This window comes from Bos indicus x Bos taurus, chromosome 24 (genome assembly GCF_003369695.1).
Source record: "Bos indicus x Bos taurus breed Angus x Brahman F1 hybrid chromosome 24, Bos_hybrid_MaternalHap_v2.0, whole genome shotgun sequence".
In the NCBI taxonomy this organism is placed as follows: domain Eukaryota; kingdom Metazoa; phylum Chordata; class Mammalia; order Artiodactyla; family Bovidae; genus Bos; species Bos indicus x Bos taurus.
Genome location: NC_040099.1, coordinates 25,272,130 through 25,292,266, shown reverse-complemented (window position 1 = coordinate 25,292,266; position 20,137 = coordinate 25,272,130). Strand labels below are relative to the sequence as shown.

The 20,137-nt window shown below is 36.6% G+C and overlaps 1 protein-coding gene across 2 annotated transcripts in view; it reads left to right on the top strand.

Annotated features, from left to right (window-relative positions):
* The window catches only part of RNF138 (ring finger protein 138), a 40,464-nt gene that overhangs the window by 8,065 nt on the left and 12,262 nt on the right, over positions 1–20,137 (top strand). For both annotated transcript variants that reach the window (XM_027525872.1, XM_027525871.1), the window contains exons 2-3: positions 16,100–16,265; positions 18,005–18,120. In XM_027525872.1, coding sequence (XP_027381673.1) covers positions 16,100–16,265; positions 18,005–18,120 — 282 coding nt within the window. The remainder of the gene's footprint in view (positions 1–16,099; positions 16,266–18,004; positions 18,121–20,137) is intronic.

Sequence of the window (20,137 nt, the reverse complement as noted above, 5' to 3'; positions counted from 1 at the left end):
CTAGAAGTCACTTTAAAATTTATTTTTTTAGTTGCTAGCAAGCTATATGCATTTTTCCATATTAAATATTTATATCCTAATTTATAATTTTATTGTTCAGAATGTGCTTTATGTACATTTGTGGTCATTTCTATGACTGATTCAGTAATAACCCATTGTAATTTATTACTTATTTTACATTATTTTCCTGCCTTTTGTTTGTTTTGGTAGATTACTGTATCTTATTATACATTTAGATTTGAGATACTTGATTGCTTTTATCTAAGTTATAATGCTGTCCATTTTTTTGTTTGTTGAATCTTCTAAAGAAAATTGTCCATTTTCAGACTTACTTGGAATCTACTAAGATATATGGGTTTTTTTGTTTAAACTTTTAGAAATTTTATTTATTTATTTTTATTTTTACTTTACAATATTGTATTGGTTTTGCCATACAGCAGCATGCATCCGCCACAGGTATACACATGTTCCCCATCCTGAACCCCCCTCCCACCTCCCTCCCCATACCATCCCTCTGGGTCATCCCAGTGCACCAGCCCTAAGCTTCCTGTATCCTGCATCAAACCTGGACTGGCGATTCGTTTCTTATGGGGTATTATACATGTTTTAATGCCATTCTCCCAGATACATGGTTTTGAATCATTATTAATTTGCCTATCTTATTTAGTTGACCTTAGTATTTCTTAGAGGGTATTCCTTTTCTGTTTTTGGTAAAATCTCTTTAGTGTATTTGAATTCTTCTAATTTGATTCTTTGGGGATTTTTCACTTTCATTAGTAACTTTTGCTAATTTTTAGCACAGTATCATATGACTTGTTAACTGTTTTGAGATATAGTGTATACACACACACACACTTGGTGCCAGTACCTATGCTGGAAGTCCCATCAAGGTAGGGATTTTCATCACTTTTGTTCCCTGATGTGTCCCTAGTGTCTGTTATGTAGTAAGTACTTAAAGCATATTATTAGGTGAATATTCATTATAATATATGGATAAGTTATTTATTTTGAGATTATTGTAGATTCACATGTAGTTGTAAGAAATAATATACAAATTGTGTACCCTGACCCAGTTTCCCTTAATCATAATGTCTTGTAAATAAAACCAGGATATCTCATTGATAAAGATAAAAAACATTTCCATCACCACAAAGATTTTTCCTGTATTTCTTGTACAGTCACACCCACTTTCCTCTTGATTCCACTCTGTCCCTCCTTCACCCTTGGCAAGCACTAACGTTCTCATGCTCTCTGTTTCCATAATTTTGTCATTTCAAGAATCTTAAATATTGTGCAACTCTGTAAAATACAATAAAAAAATAAAAGCTCACTGAAAAGTACGCTTTAAATGGGTGAATGGTGTATGGTATGTGAGTTTTATCCAATAGTTGCTGTTGTTCAGTCGCCCGGTTGTGTCTGACTCTTTGTGACCCCATGGACTGCAGCACACCAGGCCTCCCTATCCTTTATCATCTCCCCAAGTTTGCTCAAGTTCATGTCCATTGCATTGGTGATGCCATATCCAGCCATCTCATCCTCATATTTCAATAGAGCTATTACCAGAGAATGTTATGTAATGTTATATAAATGGAATCAAACAATTTATAACTTTTTGGGATTTCTTTTTTCCCCTCAGCACAATTCTCTAGAGATTCAGGTTTTTGTGTGTTACCATTATTTCCTCTTATTGGTGAATATGCATGCATACATGGTATGGATGTACTGCATTTTGATTAAACATTGATCCACTGAAGGCAATCTGGAATAGTCAGTTTTTGAGTATTTCAAATAGAGCTGCTATAAATAATCATGTACAGATTTTTGTGTGAACATAAACTTTCATTCCTCTAGGATAAATGCCCAAGAACACAATTAGTGGATCATATGGTGGTTGCATGTTTTATCTTTTAAGAAAATGCCAGATCATTTCCTACGGTATCTGTACCATTTAACATTTCCACCAGCAATGTATGAGTGATCCAGTTTCTTTGTATCCTCACCAGCATTTCATGTTGTCAATTTTTAAAAATTTAAGCCATTTCAATGTGTGCAGTGATATCTGATGACTTTAATTTACATTTTACTAATGGCTAATGATGTTAAACATCTTTTCATGTGCTTGTTTAGTATCTGTATCTTCTCAGGTAAAATTAGCATCATGTCTGTTCAGTTTCTTTTGCCTATGTTTTTAAATTAGATTATTTGCTTTTTCCTTTTCAGCTTTGAGACTTCTTTATGTATTCTAGATACTACTCCTTTGTTAGATACATGATTTACAATTTTTTCCCCCCAGTCTTTGGATTCTCTTTTTGACTTTTTAACAGTCTTTGCACAGCAAACATTTAGGATTTCTATAATGTCCACTTTATCAATTTTTCCTCTTGTGAAATGTGTTTTCAACATTAAGTCTAAGAACTCTGTCTAGCTCTGTATTCTAAATATTTTCTACCTTTTTCTGAAAGGTTTATGTTTTACATTTTGCTCTGTGAATTGGTCTCCTAGGACTGCTATGACAAATTACTACAAACTTGGTGACTTTAAAACAGAAATGAATTTTTTCACAGTTCTGTAGGATAGAAGTTTGAAATCAATTTGAGTTGGCCAAAGTCAAGGTGTTGGCAGGGCCTTGAGAAGCTGGGGGCCACATCACTCTAGTCTTGGCCTCCATCTCAGTATGGCTTTTCTTCTGTGTGTTTGTGTCAGATCTCCTTCTGCCTCTTTTACAAAGACTTGTAGCATTTGGGACCCACTTGGATAATCTCAGCTAATTTCTTCATCCCCAAGCCTTAACGGTAATCAGATCTCTTATAATATAAGGTGATACTATCTTCTCCTGGGAATTAGGAAGTGACTATATCTTTGGATGGCCATAACCCACTTTACTACAGTCTGTGATCTGTTTTGAATTAACTTTATATAAAGGGGCAGTTTGAGTGGAGTTTATTTTTTTGGTCTATGGATTTCCAGTTGCTCTAGCATCATTTATTAAAAAGTCTATCTTTCCTTCATTAAGCTGTTTTTGCACCTTTGTAAATCAGTTTTGCTTTCTAAGATATATTTTTACCGGTCTTTAAGAAGTAGTTTTAGTGTCTATTTAAAGGATAGCTGTGCATAGTTACTAAGATTTGACTTAGGGTTTTTTATTTTTGGCCAAGCCACACAGTTTGCATGATCTCAGTTTCTTGACCAGGAATTGAACCCAGGCCACAGAAATGAAGGCTTGAAATCCCAACCACTAGGCCAGCAGAGAACTTCCCCAAATCTTATTCCTATTGTCACTTGTTGTATCCACCTCTGCCCCACAGTTCCCCAGTATATATCACTATTTCTTTGGTATCTTTTCAGAAGTTTTACGTATACATAAGCAAATCTGAACATATATTCTTTCCCTTCCCGTAGCATAGTGTACATAAAAATTGTATTCATACTTGCTTACAGCATTTCCCTTAGGGAATATAAAATATAAATAAAGCTAAAATACTCTTTCATGGTTATTGTAATGAGTAGTGTGTACTTTTTTCAGACTAAATTAAAACTTTACATAGAGTATTCTTTCAGATGTTCACATTTGAGTTTTGCCCCAGTCCCATTTTTCCCATAAACTCTTTGATTTTTACTGGATGACTTTGCATAGTGCAGTCATTTCTAGGAATGCATGTGTAATTTTACCAGAACTGAGTCTTTCAGAGAGTAAAAGTGCTAACTTTTCTGAGTGTATTTGTGTATTATCCCAAAGAATGCTGGTATAGAAATATTAATATCAGACAGTACAATTCAGATAGCATGATAAGAAAGAAGGTCATTTCAGTTGGAAAAAAGAAATAATCATGAACTTTTTTGCAGCCACCAACATAATTGTAGATGAGAGCTGACAATTGTTGGGAAGAATTGACAGACCTCGAATTTTTCATCCTTTTAAATGGAACCAGTTTTCACTGGGCCTTAGGAAGTCAAGTGGGCCTTAGGAAGCATCACTATGAACAAAGCTAGTGGAGGTGAAGGAATTCCAGTTGAGCTATTTGAAATCCTAAAAGATGATGCTGTGAAAGTGCTGCACTCAATATGCCAGCACATATGGAAAACTCAGCAGTGGCCACAGGATTGGAAAAGGTCAGTTTTTATTCCAATCCCAAAGAAAGGCAATGCCAAAGAGTGTTCAAACTAACACACAATCGTACTCATCTCACACGCTAGCAGAGTAATGCTCAAAATTCTCCTAGCCAGGCTTCAACAATACATGAACCATGAACTGTCAGATGTTCAAGCTGGATTTAGAAAAGGCAGAGGAACCAGAGGTCAAATTGCCAGTATCCGTTGGATCATAAAATAAGCAAGTGAGTTCCAGAAAAACGTCTCCTTTATTGACTATGCCAAAGCTTTTGATTGTGTGGATCACAACAAACTGTGGAAAATTCTGAAAGAGATGGGAATACCAAACCACCTTACCTGCCTCCTTAGAAATCTATATGCAGGTCAAGAAGCAACAGTTAGAACCAGACATGGAACATCAGACTGATTCCAAATTGGGAAAGGGGTACATCAAGGCTGTGTATTGTTACCCTGCTTATTTAACTTATATCCAGAGTACATTATGCGAAATGCCGAGCTGGATGAAGCACAAGCTGGAATCAAAATTGCTGGGAGAAATATCAATAACCTCAGATATGCAGATGACACCACCCTTATGGCAGAAAGTGAAGAGGAACTAAAAAACCTCTTGATGAAAACGAAGGAGGAGAGTAAAAGAGTTGGCTTAAAGCTCAACATTCAAAAAACTAATATCATGACATCTAGTCCCATCAGTTCATGCGAAATAGATGGGGAAACAATGGAAACAGTGATAGACTTTATTTTTTTGGTCTCCAAAATCACTGCAGATGGTGACTGCAGCCATGAAATGATAAGATGTGTGCTCCTTGGAAGAAAAGCTATGACCAACCTACACAGCATATTAAAAATCAGATATTACTTAGCTGACAAAGGTCTGTATAGTCAAATCTATGGTTTTTCCAGTAGCCATGTGTGGATGGACCCTGGTGGTCTGCAGTCCAGGGGGTTGCTAAGAGTCGGGACACGACTGAGCGACTTCACTTTCACTTTTATGCATTGGAGAAGGAAATGGCAACCCACTCCAGTGTTCTTGCCTGGAGAATCTCAGGGACAGGGGAGCCTGGTGGGCTGCCGTCTATGGGGTTGCACAGAGTTGGGCATGACTGAAGTGACTTAGCAGCAGTAGCAGCATGTGTGGATGTGACAGTTGAACTATAAAGAAAGCCGAGCACCAAAGAATTGATGCTTTTGACTTGTGGTGTTGGAGAAGACTCTTGAGAGTCCCTTGGACTGCAAGGAGATCAAAGTAGTCCATCTTAAAGGAAGTCAGTCCTGAATATTCATTGGAAGGACTGATGTTGAAGCTGAAACTCTACTACTTTGGCCACTTCATGCAAAGAACTGACTCATTGGAAAAGACCCTGGTACTGGGAGAAATTGAAGGAGGAGGAGAAGGGGACGACGGAGAATGAGATGGTTGGATGGCATCACCAACTCGATGGACATGAGTTTGAGCAAGCTCTGGGTGATGGTGATGGACAGGGAGGCTTGGCGTGCTGCAGTCCATGGTGTCACAAAGAGTCAGACATGACTGAGGATAATTACCTTACAGTATTGTGGTTTTTGCCACATATTGACATGAATCAGCCACGGGTGCACATTTGACCCCCCGCTATCCGGAATCCCCCTCCTACTTCCTCTCCACCACATTCCTCTAGGTTGCCCCAGAGCACCGGCTTTGAGTACCCTGCTTCATGCATTGAACTTGCCTTGGTCATCTCTTTTACATATGGTAATATGCATGTTTCAGTAATATTCTCTCAAATCATTCCACCCTTGCCTATCCCAAAGTCCAAAAGTCTGTTCGTTACATCTGTGTCTCTTTTGCTGCCTTGTATATAGGATCGTTGTTACCATCTTTCTAAATTCCATATATATGCATTAATATGCTGTATTGGTATTTCTCTTTCTGACTTACTTCACTCTGTACAATAGGATCCAGTTTCATCCACTTTATTAAAACTGATTCAAATACATTCCTTTTTATAGCTGAGTAATATTCCATTGTGTATATGTACCCGCTTAGCCATTCATCTGCCCATGGATATCTAGGTTGCTTCCATGTCTTAGCTGTTGTAAACGGCTCAATGAACTGTTTATAAGTGCTCAATGAACATTGGGGTACATTTGTGTTTTGGTTCTGGTTTCCTCGGTGTGTATGCCCAGCAGTGGGATTGCTGGGTTGTATGGAAGTTTTATTTCCAATTTTTTAAGGAATCTCCACACTGTTCTCCATAGTGGCTATACCAGTTTGCGTTCCCAACAACAGTGTAAGAGGGTTGCCTTCTCTCCAGCATTTATTGTTCGTAGACTTTTGATGGCGGCCTTTCTAACTGTTGTGAGATGATACCTCATTGTGGTTTTCATTTGCATTTCTCTAATAATGATTGATGTTAAGCATCTTTTCATGTGTTTGTTAGCCATCTGTATGTCTTCTTTGGAGAAATGTCTTTAGTTCTTTGGCCCACTTTTTTGATGGGCTTCGTTTTTCTGGTGTTGAGCTGCATGAGCTGCTTGTATACTTTGGAGATTAATTCTTTGTTGGGTGTTTCATTTGCTATTATTTTCTCCCATTTGGAATGCTGCATTTTCACCTTGCTAATAGTTTCCTTTGCCGTGCAAAAGCTCTTAAGATTAATTAGGTCGGGAATGGCAAACCACTTCAGTATTCTTGCCTTGAGAACCCCATGAACAGTATGAAAAGGCAAAATGATAGGATACTGAAAGAGAAACTCCCCAGGTCAGTAGGTGCCCAATATGCTACTGGAGATCAGTGGAGACATAACTCCAGAAAGAATGAAGGGATGGAGCCAAAGCAAAAACAATACCCAGCTGTGGATGTGACTGGTAATAGAAGCAAGGTCCGATGCTGTAAAGAGCAATATTGCATAGGAACCTGGAATGTCAGGGCCATGAATCAAGGCAAATTGGAAGTGGTCAAACAAGAGATGGCAAGAGTGAATGTCGACATTCTAGGAATCAGCGAACTGAAATGGACTGGAATGGGTGAATTTAACTCAGATGACCATTATATCTCCTACTGCGGGCAGGAATCCCTCAGAAGAAATGGAGTGGCCACCATAGTCAACAAAAGAGTCCGAAATGCAGCACTTGGATGCAATCTCAAAAACGACAGAATGATCTCTGTTCGTTTCCAAGGCAAACCATTCAATATCAGAGTAATCCAAGTCTATGCCCCAACCAGTAATGCTGAAGAAGCTGAAGTTGAACGGTTCTATGAAGACCTACAAGACCTTTTAGAACTAACACCCAAAAAAGATGTCCTTTTCATTATAGGGGACTGGAATGCAAAAGTAGGAAGTCAAGAAACACCTGGAGTAACAGGCACATTTGGCCTTGAAATACGGAATGAAGCAGGGCAAATACTAATAGAGTTTTGCCAAGAAAATGCACTGATCATAACAAACACCCTCTTCCAAAAACACAAGAGAAGACTCTATACATGGACATCACCAGATGGTCAACACTGAAATCAGACTGATTATATTCTGTGCAGCCAAAGATGGAGAAGCTCTATACAGTCAGCAAAAACAAGACCGGGAGCTCAGTGGCTCAAATCATGAACTCCTTATTGCCAAATTCAGACTGAAATTGAAGAAAGTAGGGAAAACCACTAGACCATTCAGGTATGACCTAAATCAAATCCCTTATGATTATACAGTGGAAGTGAGAAATAGATTTAAGGGCCTAGATCTGATAGATAGAGTGCCTGATGAACTATGGAATGAGGTTTGTGACATTGTACAGGAGACAGGGATCAAGACCATCCCCATGGAAAAGAAATGCAAAAAAGCAAAATGGCTGTCTGGGGAGGCCTTACAAATAGCTGTGAAAAGAAGAGAAGCGAAAAGCAAAGGAGAAAAGGAAAGATATAAACATCTGAATGCAGAGTTCCAAAGAATAGCAAGAAGAGATAAGAAAGCCTTCTTCAGTGACCAATGCAAAGAAATAGAGGAAAACAACAGAATGGGAAAGACTAGGGATCTCTACAAGAAAATCAGAGATACCAAAGGAACATTTAATGCAAAGATGGGCTCGATAAAGGACAGAAATGGTATGGACCTAACAGAAGCAGAAGATATTAAGAAGAGATGGCAAGAATACACAGAAGAACTGTACAAAAAAGATCTTCACGACCCAGATAATCACCGTGGTGTGATCACTGGCCTAGAGCCAGACATCCTGGAATGTGAAGTCAAGTGGGCCTTAGAAAGCATCACTACGAACAAAGCTAGTGGAGGTGATGGAATTCCAGTTGAGCTATTCCAAATCCTGAAAAATGATGCTGTGAAAGTGCTGCACTCAATATGCCAGCAAATTTGGAAAACTCAGCAGTGGCCACAGGACTGGAAAAGGTCAGTTTTCATTCCAATCCCAAAGAAAGGCAATGCCAAAGAATGCTCAAACTACCACACAATTGTGCTCATCTCACACGCTAGTAAAGTAATGCTCAAAATTCTCCAAGCCAGGCTTCAGCAATACCTGAACCGTGAACTTCCTGATGTTCAAGCTGGTTTTAGAAAAGGCAGAGGAACCAGAGATCAAATTGTCAACATCTGCTGGATCATGGAAAAAGCAAGAGAGTTCCGGAAAAAACATCTATTTCTGCTTTATTGACTATGCCAAAGCCTTTGGCTGTATGGATCACAAGAAACTGTGGAAAATTCTGAAAGAGATGGGAATTCCAGACCACCTGATCTGCCTCTTGAGAAATTTGTATGCAGGTCAGGAAGCAACAATTAGAACTGGACGTGGAACAACAAACTGGTTCCAAATAGGAAAATGAGTTGGTCATGGCTGTATATTGTCACCCTGTTTATTTAACTTATATGCCGAGTACAAAATGAGAAACACTGGACTGGAAGAAACACAAGCTGGAATCAAGATTGCCAGGAGAAATATCAATAACGTCAGATATGCAGATGACACCACCCTTATGGCAGAAAGTGAAGAGGAACTAAAAAGCCTCTTGATGAAAGTGAAAGTGGAAAGTGAAAACGTTGGCTTAAAGCTCAACATACAGAAAACGAAGATCATGGCATCCGGTCCCATCAGTTCATGGGAAATAGATGGGGAAACAGTGGAAACAGTGTCAGACTATTTTTCTGGGCTCCAAAATCACTATAGGTGGTGACTGCAGCCATGAAATTAAAAGACACTTACTCCTTGGAAGGAAAGTTATGACCAACCTAGATAGCATATTCAAAAGCAGAGACATTACTTTGCCAACAAAGATTCGTTTGGTCAAGGCTATGGTTTTTCCTGTGGTCATGTATGGATGTGAGAGTTGGACTGTGAAGTAAGCTGAGCACCAAAGAATTGATGCTTTTGAACTGTGGTGTTGGAGAAGACTGTTGAGAGTCCCTTGGACTGCAAGGAGATCCAACCAGTCCATTCTGAAGGAGATCAGCCCTGGGATTTCTTTGGAAGGAATGATGCTAAAGCTGAAACTCCAGTACTTTGGCCACCTCATGTGAAGAGTTGACTCATTGGAAAAGTCTCTGATGCTGGGAGGGATTGGGGGCAAGAGGAGAAGGGAACGACAGAGGATGAGATGGCTGGATGGCATCACTGACTCGATGGACGTGAGTCTGAGTGAACTCTGGGAGTTGGTGATGGACAGGGAGGCCTGGCGTGCTACGATTCATGGGGTCGCAAAGAGTCGGACACGACTGAGCGACTGATCTCTGATCTGATCTGATCTGATATAGAGGTCTTTTGTTTCTTTAGGTAGATTTATTCATAAATATTTTATTCTTTTCATTGCAATTGTAAATGGGATTGTTTTCTTAATATCTCTATTTTTTTATTGTTAGTGTATAGGAATGTGAGGCATTTCTGTGTATTAATTTTATATCCTGTAATTTTAGTATATTTATTGATTAGCTCTAGTAATTTTTTGGTGGTATCTTTAAGGTTTTCTCTGTAGAGGATCATGTCCTCTGCAAACACTGAGAGTTTTGCTGCTTCTATTCCACTCTGGATTCCTTTTATTTCTTTTTCTTCTCCGATTGCTGTGGCTAGGACTTCTAAAACTATGTTGAATAGTAGTGGTGAGCGTGGGCTCCCTTGTCTTGTTCCTAAATTTAGAGAAAATGCTTTCAATTTTTTGCCATTGAGGATAATGTTTGCTCTCGGTTTTATTATATTGAGGTGGAGGCTTCCCTCATAGCTCAGTTGGTAAAGAATCTGCCTGCAGTGCAGGAGACCTGGGTTTCATTCCTGGGTTGGGAAGATCATGTGGAGGAGAAAATGGCGACCCATTCCAGTATTCTTGCCTGGAGAACCCCATGGACAGAGGAGCCTGGCAGGCTACAGTCCATGGGATCACAAGAGTTGGACACGACTTAATGAGTAAACCACCACCATGTTCCTTCTATGCCTGCCTTCTGGAGAGTTTTTATTATAAATGGGTGTTGAATTTTGTCAAAGGCTTTCTCTGCATCTATTGAGTTAATCATATGGTTTTTATTTTTCAATTTGTTAATACGTTGTATCACATTGATTGATTTGTGAATATTGAAGAATTCTTGCATCCCTGGAATAAGGCCCTCTTGGTCATGATGTATGATCTTTTTAATATGTTGCTGGATTCTGTTTGCTAGAATTTTGTTGAGGATTTTTGCATCTTTGTTCATCAATGATAATGGCCTGTAGTTTTCTTTTTTCGTGGCATTCGTTACAAATCTTTGTCTGGTTTTGGTATCAAGATGATGGTGGCCTCATAGAATGAGTTTGGGAGTTTGCCTTTCTCTGCAGTTTTCTGGAAGATTTTGATTAGAATAGGTGTTAGCGTTTCTCTAAATTTTTGATAGAATTCACTTGTAATCCCATTTGGTCCTGGACTTTTGTTTGTTGGAAGATTTTTGATTACAGTTTTGATGTCCGTGCTTGTGATTGGTCTGTTTAGATTTTCTGTTTCTTTCTGGCTCAGTTTTGGAAGGTTATAGTTTTATAAGAATTTGTCCATTTTTTCCAAGTTGCCCATTTTTTGGCATATAGTTGCTCATAATAGTCTCTTATGATCTTTTTGTGTTGTCTGTTGTGATTTCTCCATTTTTATTTCTAACTTTATTGATTTGATTCTTCTCCTTTTTTTTCCTGATGAGTCTGGCTAACAGTTTGTCTATTTTATGTATCTTCTCAAGAGTCAGCTTTTAGTTTTGTTGATCTTTGCTATAGTCTCTTTTGTTTCTTTTTCATTTACTTCTGCTCTTATTTTTATGACTTCTTTCCATTAACTTTGGGGTTCTTCTTTTCTTCCTTTTCTAGTTGCTTTACATTTGAAGTTAGGTTGCTTATTTGATGTTTCTCTTGTTTCCTGAGGTAAGCTTGTATTGCTGTGAACTTCCCTTTTAGCACTGCTTTTACTGAATCCCATAGGTGGTGTTGTGTGTTTTCGTTTTCATTTGTTTCTGTGCATATTTTGATTTCCTTTTTGATTTCTTCTGTGATCAGTCGGTTATTCAGGAGCGTATTGTTTAGCCTCCATATGTTTGTGTTTTTTGTAGTTTTTTGTTTTTTTTTTTTCCTTTCTGTAGTTGATATCTAATCTTACAACGTTGTGATCAGGAAAGATGCTTGAAATCATTTCATTTTTAAAATTTACCGTGGCTAGATTTGTGGCGCAGGATGTGATCTCTCCTGGAGAATGATCCGTGTTCACTTGAGAGAAAGGTGAAATCCACTGTTTTTGGATGAAATGCCCTGTAGATATCAACTAGATCTAATTGGTCCATTGTATCATTTAGAGCTTGTGTTTCCTTGCTAATTTTCTGTTGGTTGTTTTATCCATAGGTGTAAGTGGAGTATTAAAGTCCCCCACTATTACTATGCTACTGTTAATTTCCCCTTTCATACTTGTTAGCATTTGCCTTACATATTGAGGTGCTCCTATGTTGGGTGCATATATGTTTATAATTATTATATTATATTCTTGGGTTGATTCCTTGATCATTGTGTAGTGTCCTTCTTTGTCTCTTGTCATAGTCTTTAAAGTCTACTTTATCTGAGTATTGCTGTTCCTACTTTTTTTTGGTCTCCAATATCTTTTTCCAGTCCCTCATTTTGTCTGTATGTGTCCCTAGGTTTGAGGTGGGTCTCTTGTAGACAGCATATTGTTTTTGTATCCATTTGGTTCCCTGGTGGCTCAGTGGTAAATCATCTGCTTGCAATGCAGGAGACCTGGGTTCGATCCCTGGTTGGAAAGATAGATATGCTCAGTTGAGTATACAGTAGAGAGCCCAGATAGGCTTTTGGTTTGTTTTATTTTAGGTCCTGTTAGAAGATAATTTAGTTATTTTTATAAGTTTAAACATATTTACCCGTGTTTTTACTCCTAATTGAGAAAATTTAATTCCAGCTCAGTGAATTTTTTTCATACAGAGCACATCTGTGTATTCAACACCCATGTCAAACAACTAAACTCCAGGACTCCATCACCAGCACTTTAGAAACTCCTCACTTCTCTGAGCTGTATATCCCATTTCTTCAGGACACAGTGGTTTTGACTTTTAACAGTAGTCTTACCTGCTCTTTGATCTTTATAAGAGTAGAATCATGCACTTTGTAGTCTTTCATATCTGGCTTCCAAAGCTCAACATTGTTCATCTGAATTCATTCTCATTGCAGTATATTAGAGTTTCCATTTTGTGGATATGCTATAATGCTTATGCATTATTCTGTTGATGGACATTTGTGTTGTTGGCTGTTACATATAGTGTGGCAGTGAACTTCCCAGGACATTTCTTCTGATCATATATGCAAGTCAGTTGGGTATATACTTTGGAGTGAAATTACTGGTCTGTAATTGTGTGTGCTAAGTTGATTCAGTCGTGTCTGACTCTTTGCAATCCCATGGACTGCCCACCGGGCTTCTCTGTCCATGAGATTCTCCAGGCAAGAATACTGGAGTAGGTTGCCATCCCCTTCTCCAGGGGATCTTCCTGATGTAGGGATTAAACTCTAATCTCTTGAGGTTCCTGCATGGCAGGCAGATTCTTTACTGTTGAGCCATGGGGGGAAGCCCACTGGTCTATATTAGATTCTGCCAAATGGTTGTATTAATCTTCAAAATATTCATATCAGTTTATACTTTTATAACATCGAATGCAAATTTAGGTTGGTTTCACATCATCCTCAACACTTGGTATTTTCCACTTTTTTCATTTTGGTCACTGTGGTGGGTATGTAGTGTCATCAGATTGATACTATTTTAGATATTGAATAAGTGTACTTTGAAATTGTGCTTTATTTTATTTACTCCCCCCATACAACTTTTGTTTGTACATCAGGTTTCAAAAAATCTTTTAATATTCTGTGTTTATATTTTATTTGTAGTTAATTGTTAAGTTAGCCAGCATATTGACTAATTTACTTGCTGATAGTTATTCTAACCTGCTTCATTTTGTTCACTCATGCTCCATCAATTTTATGCATGGTTATCTTTTTTGTAATGAATTTTGTTGATACGAACTTAGTTTCAATTTTTCAAAACAATAATTTTTTATGTGTATCTATTGATGGCTGTATTGGGGCTTTGTTGCTGTGAGGGCACTTTTTTCCTAATTGTGGTGAGTGGGAGCTACTCTCCAGTTGCGGTGTGCAGGCTTCTCATTGCTGTGGCTTCTCTGGTGAAGCGTGAGAAGCCATGCCTGTTCTTTGGTAGTTGCTGCACATTGACTCTTTAGTTGCGGCACATGGGCTCAGTAGTTGTGGCTCCTGGGCTCCAGAACACAGGCTTAGTAGTTGTGGCACATGGGCTTAGTTGCTCTGTGGCAGGTGGGATCTTCTTGGATCAGGATGGAACCTGTGTCTCCCACATTGGCAGGTGGATTCTTTAGCACTGAGCCACTAGGGAAGCCTGACAGTTTCAATTTTTATTTAAAGAGAAATGTTAAGCTTAATAGTTTGGTGATGGCTTTACCTTTATCTCTTTAATTACTATTTCTTTTTGTTAGTTTACTAGACTCAGCTTCTATAACATTATTTACTCTTAGTTCTTCTGGTTCTTTGAACCTTCCTTTAAATGTTTTTATTTCTCTAGATTGTTTCTTTAGTGTTTGTCTCATCTTGTCTGCTCTCCAAATATTCCCCCTAATTTTCATATCCATCTTTCTACTTGTTTACTGGATATTGTGCATTGAGGTTTTTGTAGGTGTTTTAAATTTGTACTTTTCCGTCAAACCAACTTTTCCAGTATTTCTCAACTTGGTTAATACTGTCACCTTTTACTCACTCTTCTCTTCCAGTGTTTCTTAACTTGGTTAATACAGTTACTTTTTACTCAGTCTACAAAATCAGAAATGCTTTTCTTTCTCATTCTCCCACAAGTAATTGTCAAAAAGTCATATTTTATTTTTTAACTTAGGACATTCCCTTCATACAGGATCATAGACACTGATAACTGTGTTTCTAAAATAGTGATCCTCTATTCCTCCTTCCTACCTCTCCCTTAATGTAGACTGTATCATGGTCTAGACTATTGTTCCAGTTAGTCTTATGAGCTTTTTTTTGTCTGACTCTTCCTCTCCTTTTTTCTTTTTAACCGTCCCTCTGATTAAAGAATGCAAACATTGAAATAAAGAATTAAAATATGTTGTACTAAAAATTTACCAAAAAATGTAAAATTTCAGTTTTTAATTTAAACAATTAAACTTAAAGATGATGGTTTTTAAAGCTGAAAATGTCATTAAGAGTTTTGGAACACCTTCAGTAAGGATTTTGTTATTTATTGACAAGTTGCAGTTTAGAAATACAGAGCACTTATAAATTTTTCTCTCCTTTATGTCTGCGTATTATTATTATTTTTAAAAACTAGTGTTTTGACAACTGAAAAAAAAATCTCCCATCTAGTTTGTTTTGCATTTCTTTGACTCTTGTTTATGATGAGTATTTTTAATGTTTTAATGTATTGTGATCTCTTCTGTGCTACCTTAGTGATGTTACCTTATATTTATTGAGCACTTTCCTGACTGTCAAAAATACTGTAGTAAGTGTTTTTATACATGTAATAAGACTACATGACCTGTCTTAATCCTCTGAACAAGCCTGCCAAGTATACATAGAAACATTATTGTATGTGTGAGGAAACTGATTTTAAAGAAGAGTCACTTGTTCAATGCTACATAGTTGAGAAACTCAGAGTGATATGTTATCATACTTTTATCTCTCAACTTTTGATAGTATAGATGTGAAAGATTTGTATTTGTATTTATAGGGGTTTGGATTAAATGATTCTGGACCCCAGATAGAGATGGCTGTGATTTTTATCTGTTTTTTCTAAAAGCAAGAGGTTCAGCTTTGGTATTTGTTTAGGTTAGGGGAGAAGATTTTGGTGAATTTGGTTGCAATTAGAATGTTGGTTTTATATATTTAGAACTGGATGGATTCTCAAGTATTTCTCAAATCATGTTCCATTGCATATTGTGGGAATTTTCATATATCCTGACCACAGAAGTTTGGGCATCATTTGGTTTCTGTAGCAGAGAAACCTTAATAGCTTTGAATACTTCAGTTTCTGAAAAAGTTTCTGTAGGAGACATATTCATATCATGTAGAACAACATCTTGAAGTATATCAGTTTGAGACAAAAGCTCATGTGTGGTCCATTCTCTTATTTTGTTAGGGAAGGAAATGGAGACCCATTGTGATTAAGTGTGTCGCCTAAAAATCACACAGCTGCTAAGCAACACAGGATAGGATTCAGTCATTCTTTTGTACCATGCTTTCTCTGATTTTTCCTGTATTATGTTAAAAGTTAAAAGACTTATGTGTAGTTTCTTTTATATTCCCATCTAGTCCAGACACTAGTTTTATACTGAGAAATTAATATATAGTTTTAAAAATTCTAGGTTTATTCACATACAAATACCCTAGCATTATTACGTATTCATAACTGCTGTCTTTAATCATCAAGATGAAAAGAGTACTTTTTCCTATAGTAACGTGTCACATATGTTTGGTTTAGTTTTTGTAGAAAGTGTTTCCTGACTGCAATGAGAGAAAGCGGAATACATTGTCCCCTCTGTCGTGGAAATGTGACTAGAAGAGAGAGAGCATGTCCTGAACGGGCCTTAGACCTTGAAAATATCATGAGGAAATTTTCTGGTAGCTGCAGATGCTGTGCAAAACAGGTAGAGTAAATGTGATGTAGTTCTTTGAAAGTCAAACTTCTGTTTTGAGATTTCTGATTGAATTATCTTGGTGTGTACTGTTTTGAAGAAAAATTATTTAGGTTGGGAATAGGGTAAAAAAGGCCAGAAAAGTTATGGCTGTAGATCTTTCTAGATAATAAACTTACTGAGAACAGAGACCAGAAGATATGTCCTTGAATTTGCCATAATGTTTAGCATGGCATTTTTTCAAAATAATCACTCTTGATTTACCTACTAAATGAACTGAATGAACAAACTGCCATTTAACTCCCTTAAACCCCGTTTCTGGTACACTTTGAGCTCTTAAGTAGTTTTTCTGGTAGCATTATTACTGTCATTTTGCCTGTAGAAATGGGCCAAATGGATTATGTAGTCAAGGGGAACTCTCTAACTGCCCACTCTCCTTGGATATTTATGTGTTTATCTAAAAAAATCACTAAGTATTTGGCAGAAAACTCCTTACTTTTTAAGGAACAGATGGGAAAAATCAGGTATTGGCAAATAACCGACATTAATTCTCCAATCTGGATTTTATTTTGTCTTTTGGAGACAGAGTGAAATGGTGAGAGGTAGTTAGGCTTTGAGTATATTGGTTTATTTATAGATTTATCACAGCCACTTTCTCAAACAGCAAATAAAGTCTTTGAGCAAAACCAATTGCTGTTTTATGCATTCACACAAGACATACCTGATTTTCCATCTCTTTGAGGGAGGTGTTAACTGACAAGGCAATGAAGTGAAGTTGGAAAATATACTTGAGATTTCTGGCTCTGCTCCTTAGAGAGAAACTGAAAAATGTTCCAAGTGTTAATTTGGGAACTTGGTTTTTTAAAGCATTTTCTAACTCTGCCAGGTTACAGTAGTTAAAGAAAGAAAAATATGCCTAGTGCCATGAGGCAACTTCTTAATACTTTTAATATTATTTTGTGTCTATTAATAGTATTTTTTCAAGTATAAAATTATTTATTAATTTTGTTTATGGACTGTTGGACTCATCTACATTTTCTCTGCATCTAATGGACAGAAACTTATTTTTAGAGTTAATTTACTTAAAAAAAAAATCTCTTGTTTAAATGGATTATTTACTTACCTGTTTTTGTCTTATTTTTTTTCTCTTGTTGGCAGTGTCTCAAATCTTAATGAATTCTCTTTTAAACTAAAAGTCACAATACGTTAAAGATTTTTAAATTTTTTTTTAATATGGTGAAAATGCATAATGTAAAATAGCCTTTTCTTAGTTTTTTTTTAATAAGTGAAAGATCATGGTAAACCTTATTTTTTATATAATAAACATCTACATATACTTCCATTTGCTAAGAAAACATGATATGTATATGATATATATGTATTATATATATGTACATACATATATACACAATTTAATGAGGCATCAAGTGAACAATTAGTGCAGTATTATGAATGGTAATGTAGAAAACACACCATTTTTAAGTGTACAATACAGTGGTATTAAGTACATTCACTGCATTGTGTAACAGTCACCACTATCTATTTCCAGAATTTTTTCATCATCCCAAACAGAAAATCTGTACCTGTTAACTTGTAACTTGCTGTTCCCCTGCCCTTCCATCTTCCCCACCCCATCTAGTAACCTATGTTCTACATTATATCTCTGAATTCTCTTCTGCCTTATATAAATGGCATCATATAATGTTTGTTCTTTTGAAAGTCACATTGCTTTTTTAATCAATAATTTACAGATTAAATTCTATCGCATGAGACATCATTACAAATCTTGTAAGAAGTATCAAGATGAATATGGTGTTTCTTCTATCATTCCAAACTTTCAGATCTCTCAAGATTCAGTAGGAAACAGGTAAGCAATATTTATTTTTATAGTTAAAATGAAAATTTGGGGGAGGCTATATAAGATATTTTTTGTTTTATTTATGTGTGTTTATGTTTTTAAATTGCCTGTCTTCATAAGTTTGACACATGTTAAATTGAATCTGGGAAATTGACTTTGTGCTCATCTTAAGCTTAAGTAAAAATTATTTTAAGAAAATTTACATGTCTGAGTGAAAAACAGATTTGTGAATTGAAGGTGTTTTCTTTTGCAGCTGAAATTACTTGAAAACTAGAGGAAATCCCTTTTCAGTAATGTGTTTGCAAACTAGAATCTTTTTACTAGTTGTTTGAAATCTTTATTTTGGTAAAACATGTCATGTAAAAGTGAGACTTGGTACTATTATTAGTTCTATGTTAGTCTCAATTCTTTTAAAGCTAGGTTTTGGTTTGATATGTATCTTATTGTATCAGGTTTATGTATATTAAACATTTTTATGAAATGTATTTTATGCATAAGAATGGCCAGAATGCATATGTGTGGTTTAAAAGTTAGTTGCAAAGCAAATCCCTGGTTATTCACTAACCCAAATCAAAAATTATGTAGCATTTTCCAGCCCCTTAGAGTCTCCTTGAACTCATTTGAACTCATTTGAACCCCATACTCCCAGAGATAACCACTATCCTCTTTTTCGGGTTATTCATTCTTTTGTTTTCTTTATGGTATTATCACCCATGCGTGTATCTCTAAATGAGATGTTTAATTTTTTAAAAAATCAACAGCAAGCACACACAATTGTGTAAAGAAAGGCAGTATTGGCAGTTTTATAGAAAGACTCCCAGGAGACGATATGTTAAGCAAAGTCTTTAAGATTTTATTTTAGTAGCATTTCATTTTACATGTTGCTAATTTTCAGTAATTTAACCACTCTTAAGCACTCATAGTATAATAAAGCTTCTTCTCAACTCCTTAGTTAAAACTGTTCTGGTAAAGGTTTTTAATAATTTTTTGGTTACTTGTTTTTTAGATTACTAGTCTTTTCATTTTACTTGGCTCAGTGTCATTGGATGAAATTGGTCACTCCTATTTTGTGATTTTTTTTCTTTTTATCCCCTTAGGTTAATTCCTTCTGATTTTTTTTTTTTTTAAGTTATATTTCTGCTGTATTGGAATTACTCAACAATTTTTTATTAACTCAGTAGATTATTCTTAAGTGCAGGGATTATCTTTGTCTTGTTCAACAATCATGTCTCTGTCTCTTAGCAAAGTTCCTAGTGTATGATTTGGGCAGTCATTACTTGTTAAATAACTCAGTTTTCTTCTCATGAGACTTGCCTTCTTCCCTCTTATTCCCCAGATCCCGCTGGTCATAGGTAATAGCAGTATTCTTTATCTGTATTCTTCTTCTACCCTACTGTCTCTTCCCCATCAAGTCTCCATCATCTCTCACTTGAACAACAGAGTATTCTTTTACTTGGTGGTCCTCCACTAGTCTGTTCTGCATGCTGTTGTCAAAGTGTATTTCAGAAGTGTAGCTCTGACCTTTTTCTCTTTGTAGCTTCCCTCTGTACCTTGTCAATGACTTCCCATGCCCCATAGCAGTGTTCCTCATCCTGAATTCCGTGAACTACCTAAACTGCCATTGTGTGTGTATATACTATGTGTGCATTTTTCTGGAGAGAGAATATCAAAATTCTCAAGGAGTTCAATGATCTAATTCAGCAACTAGCTTAATAAGACAAAATCCCTTATTCTAAAGCCCTTTCTTATTTGCACTCACATTTCTTTTTTAGTCTTTGTCCTTCTTGGTTACTCATTACTGCATCATATGCCTTAGCTATGTTGAATTATTCCCACCATATCCTTTCCATTCTTGAGAAACAGAATAACTTAGTTGTTAAATATGAAGGCTTGGAACCAGACTGCCTGGGTACCAGACTCTTTCCTTTACTAATTGTATGAGTTTGGCAAGAAAGTATACCTCAGTTTTCTCATTTGGTTGAAAGAGAAAGGGGTAGTGATGATACTACTAAACACCTTTTTGGAT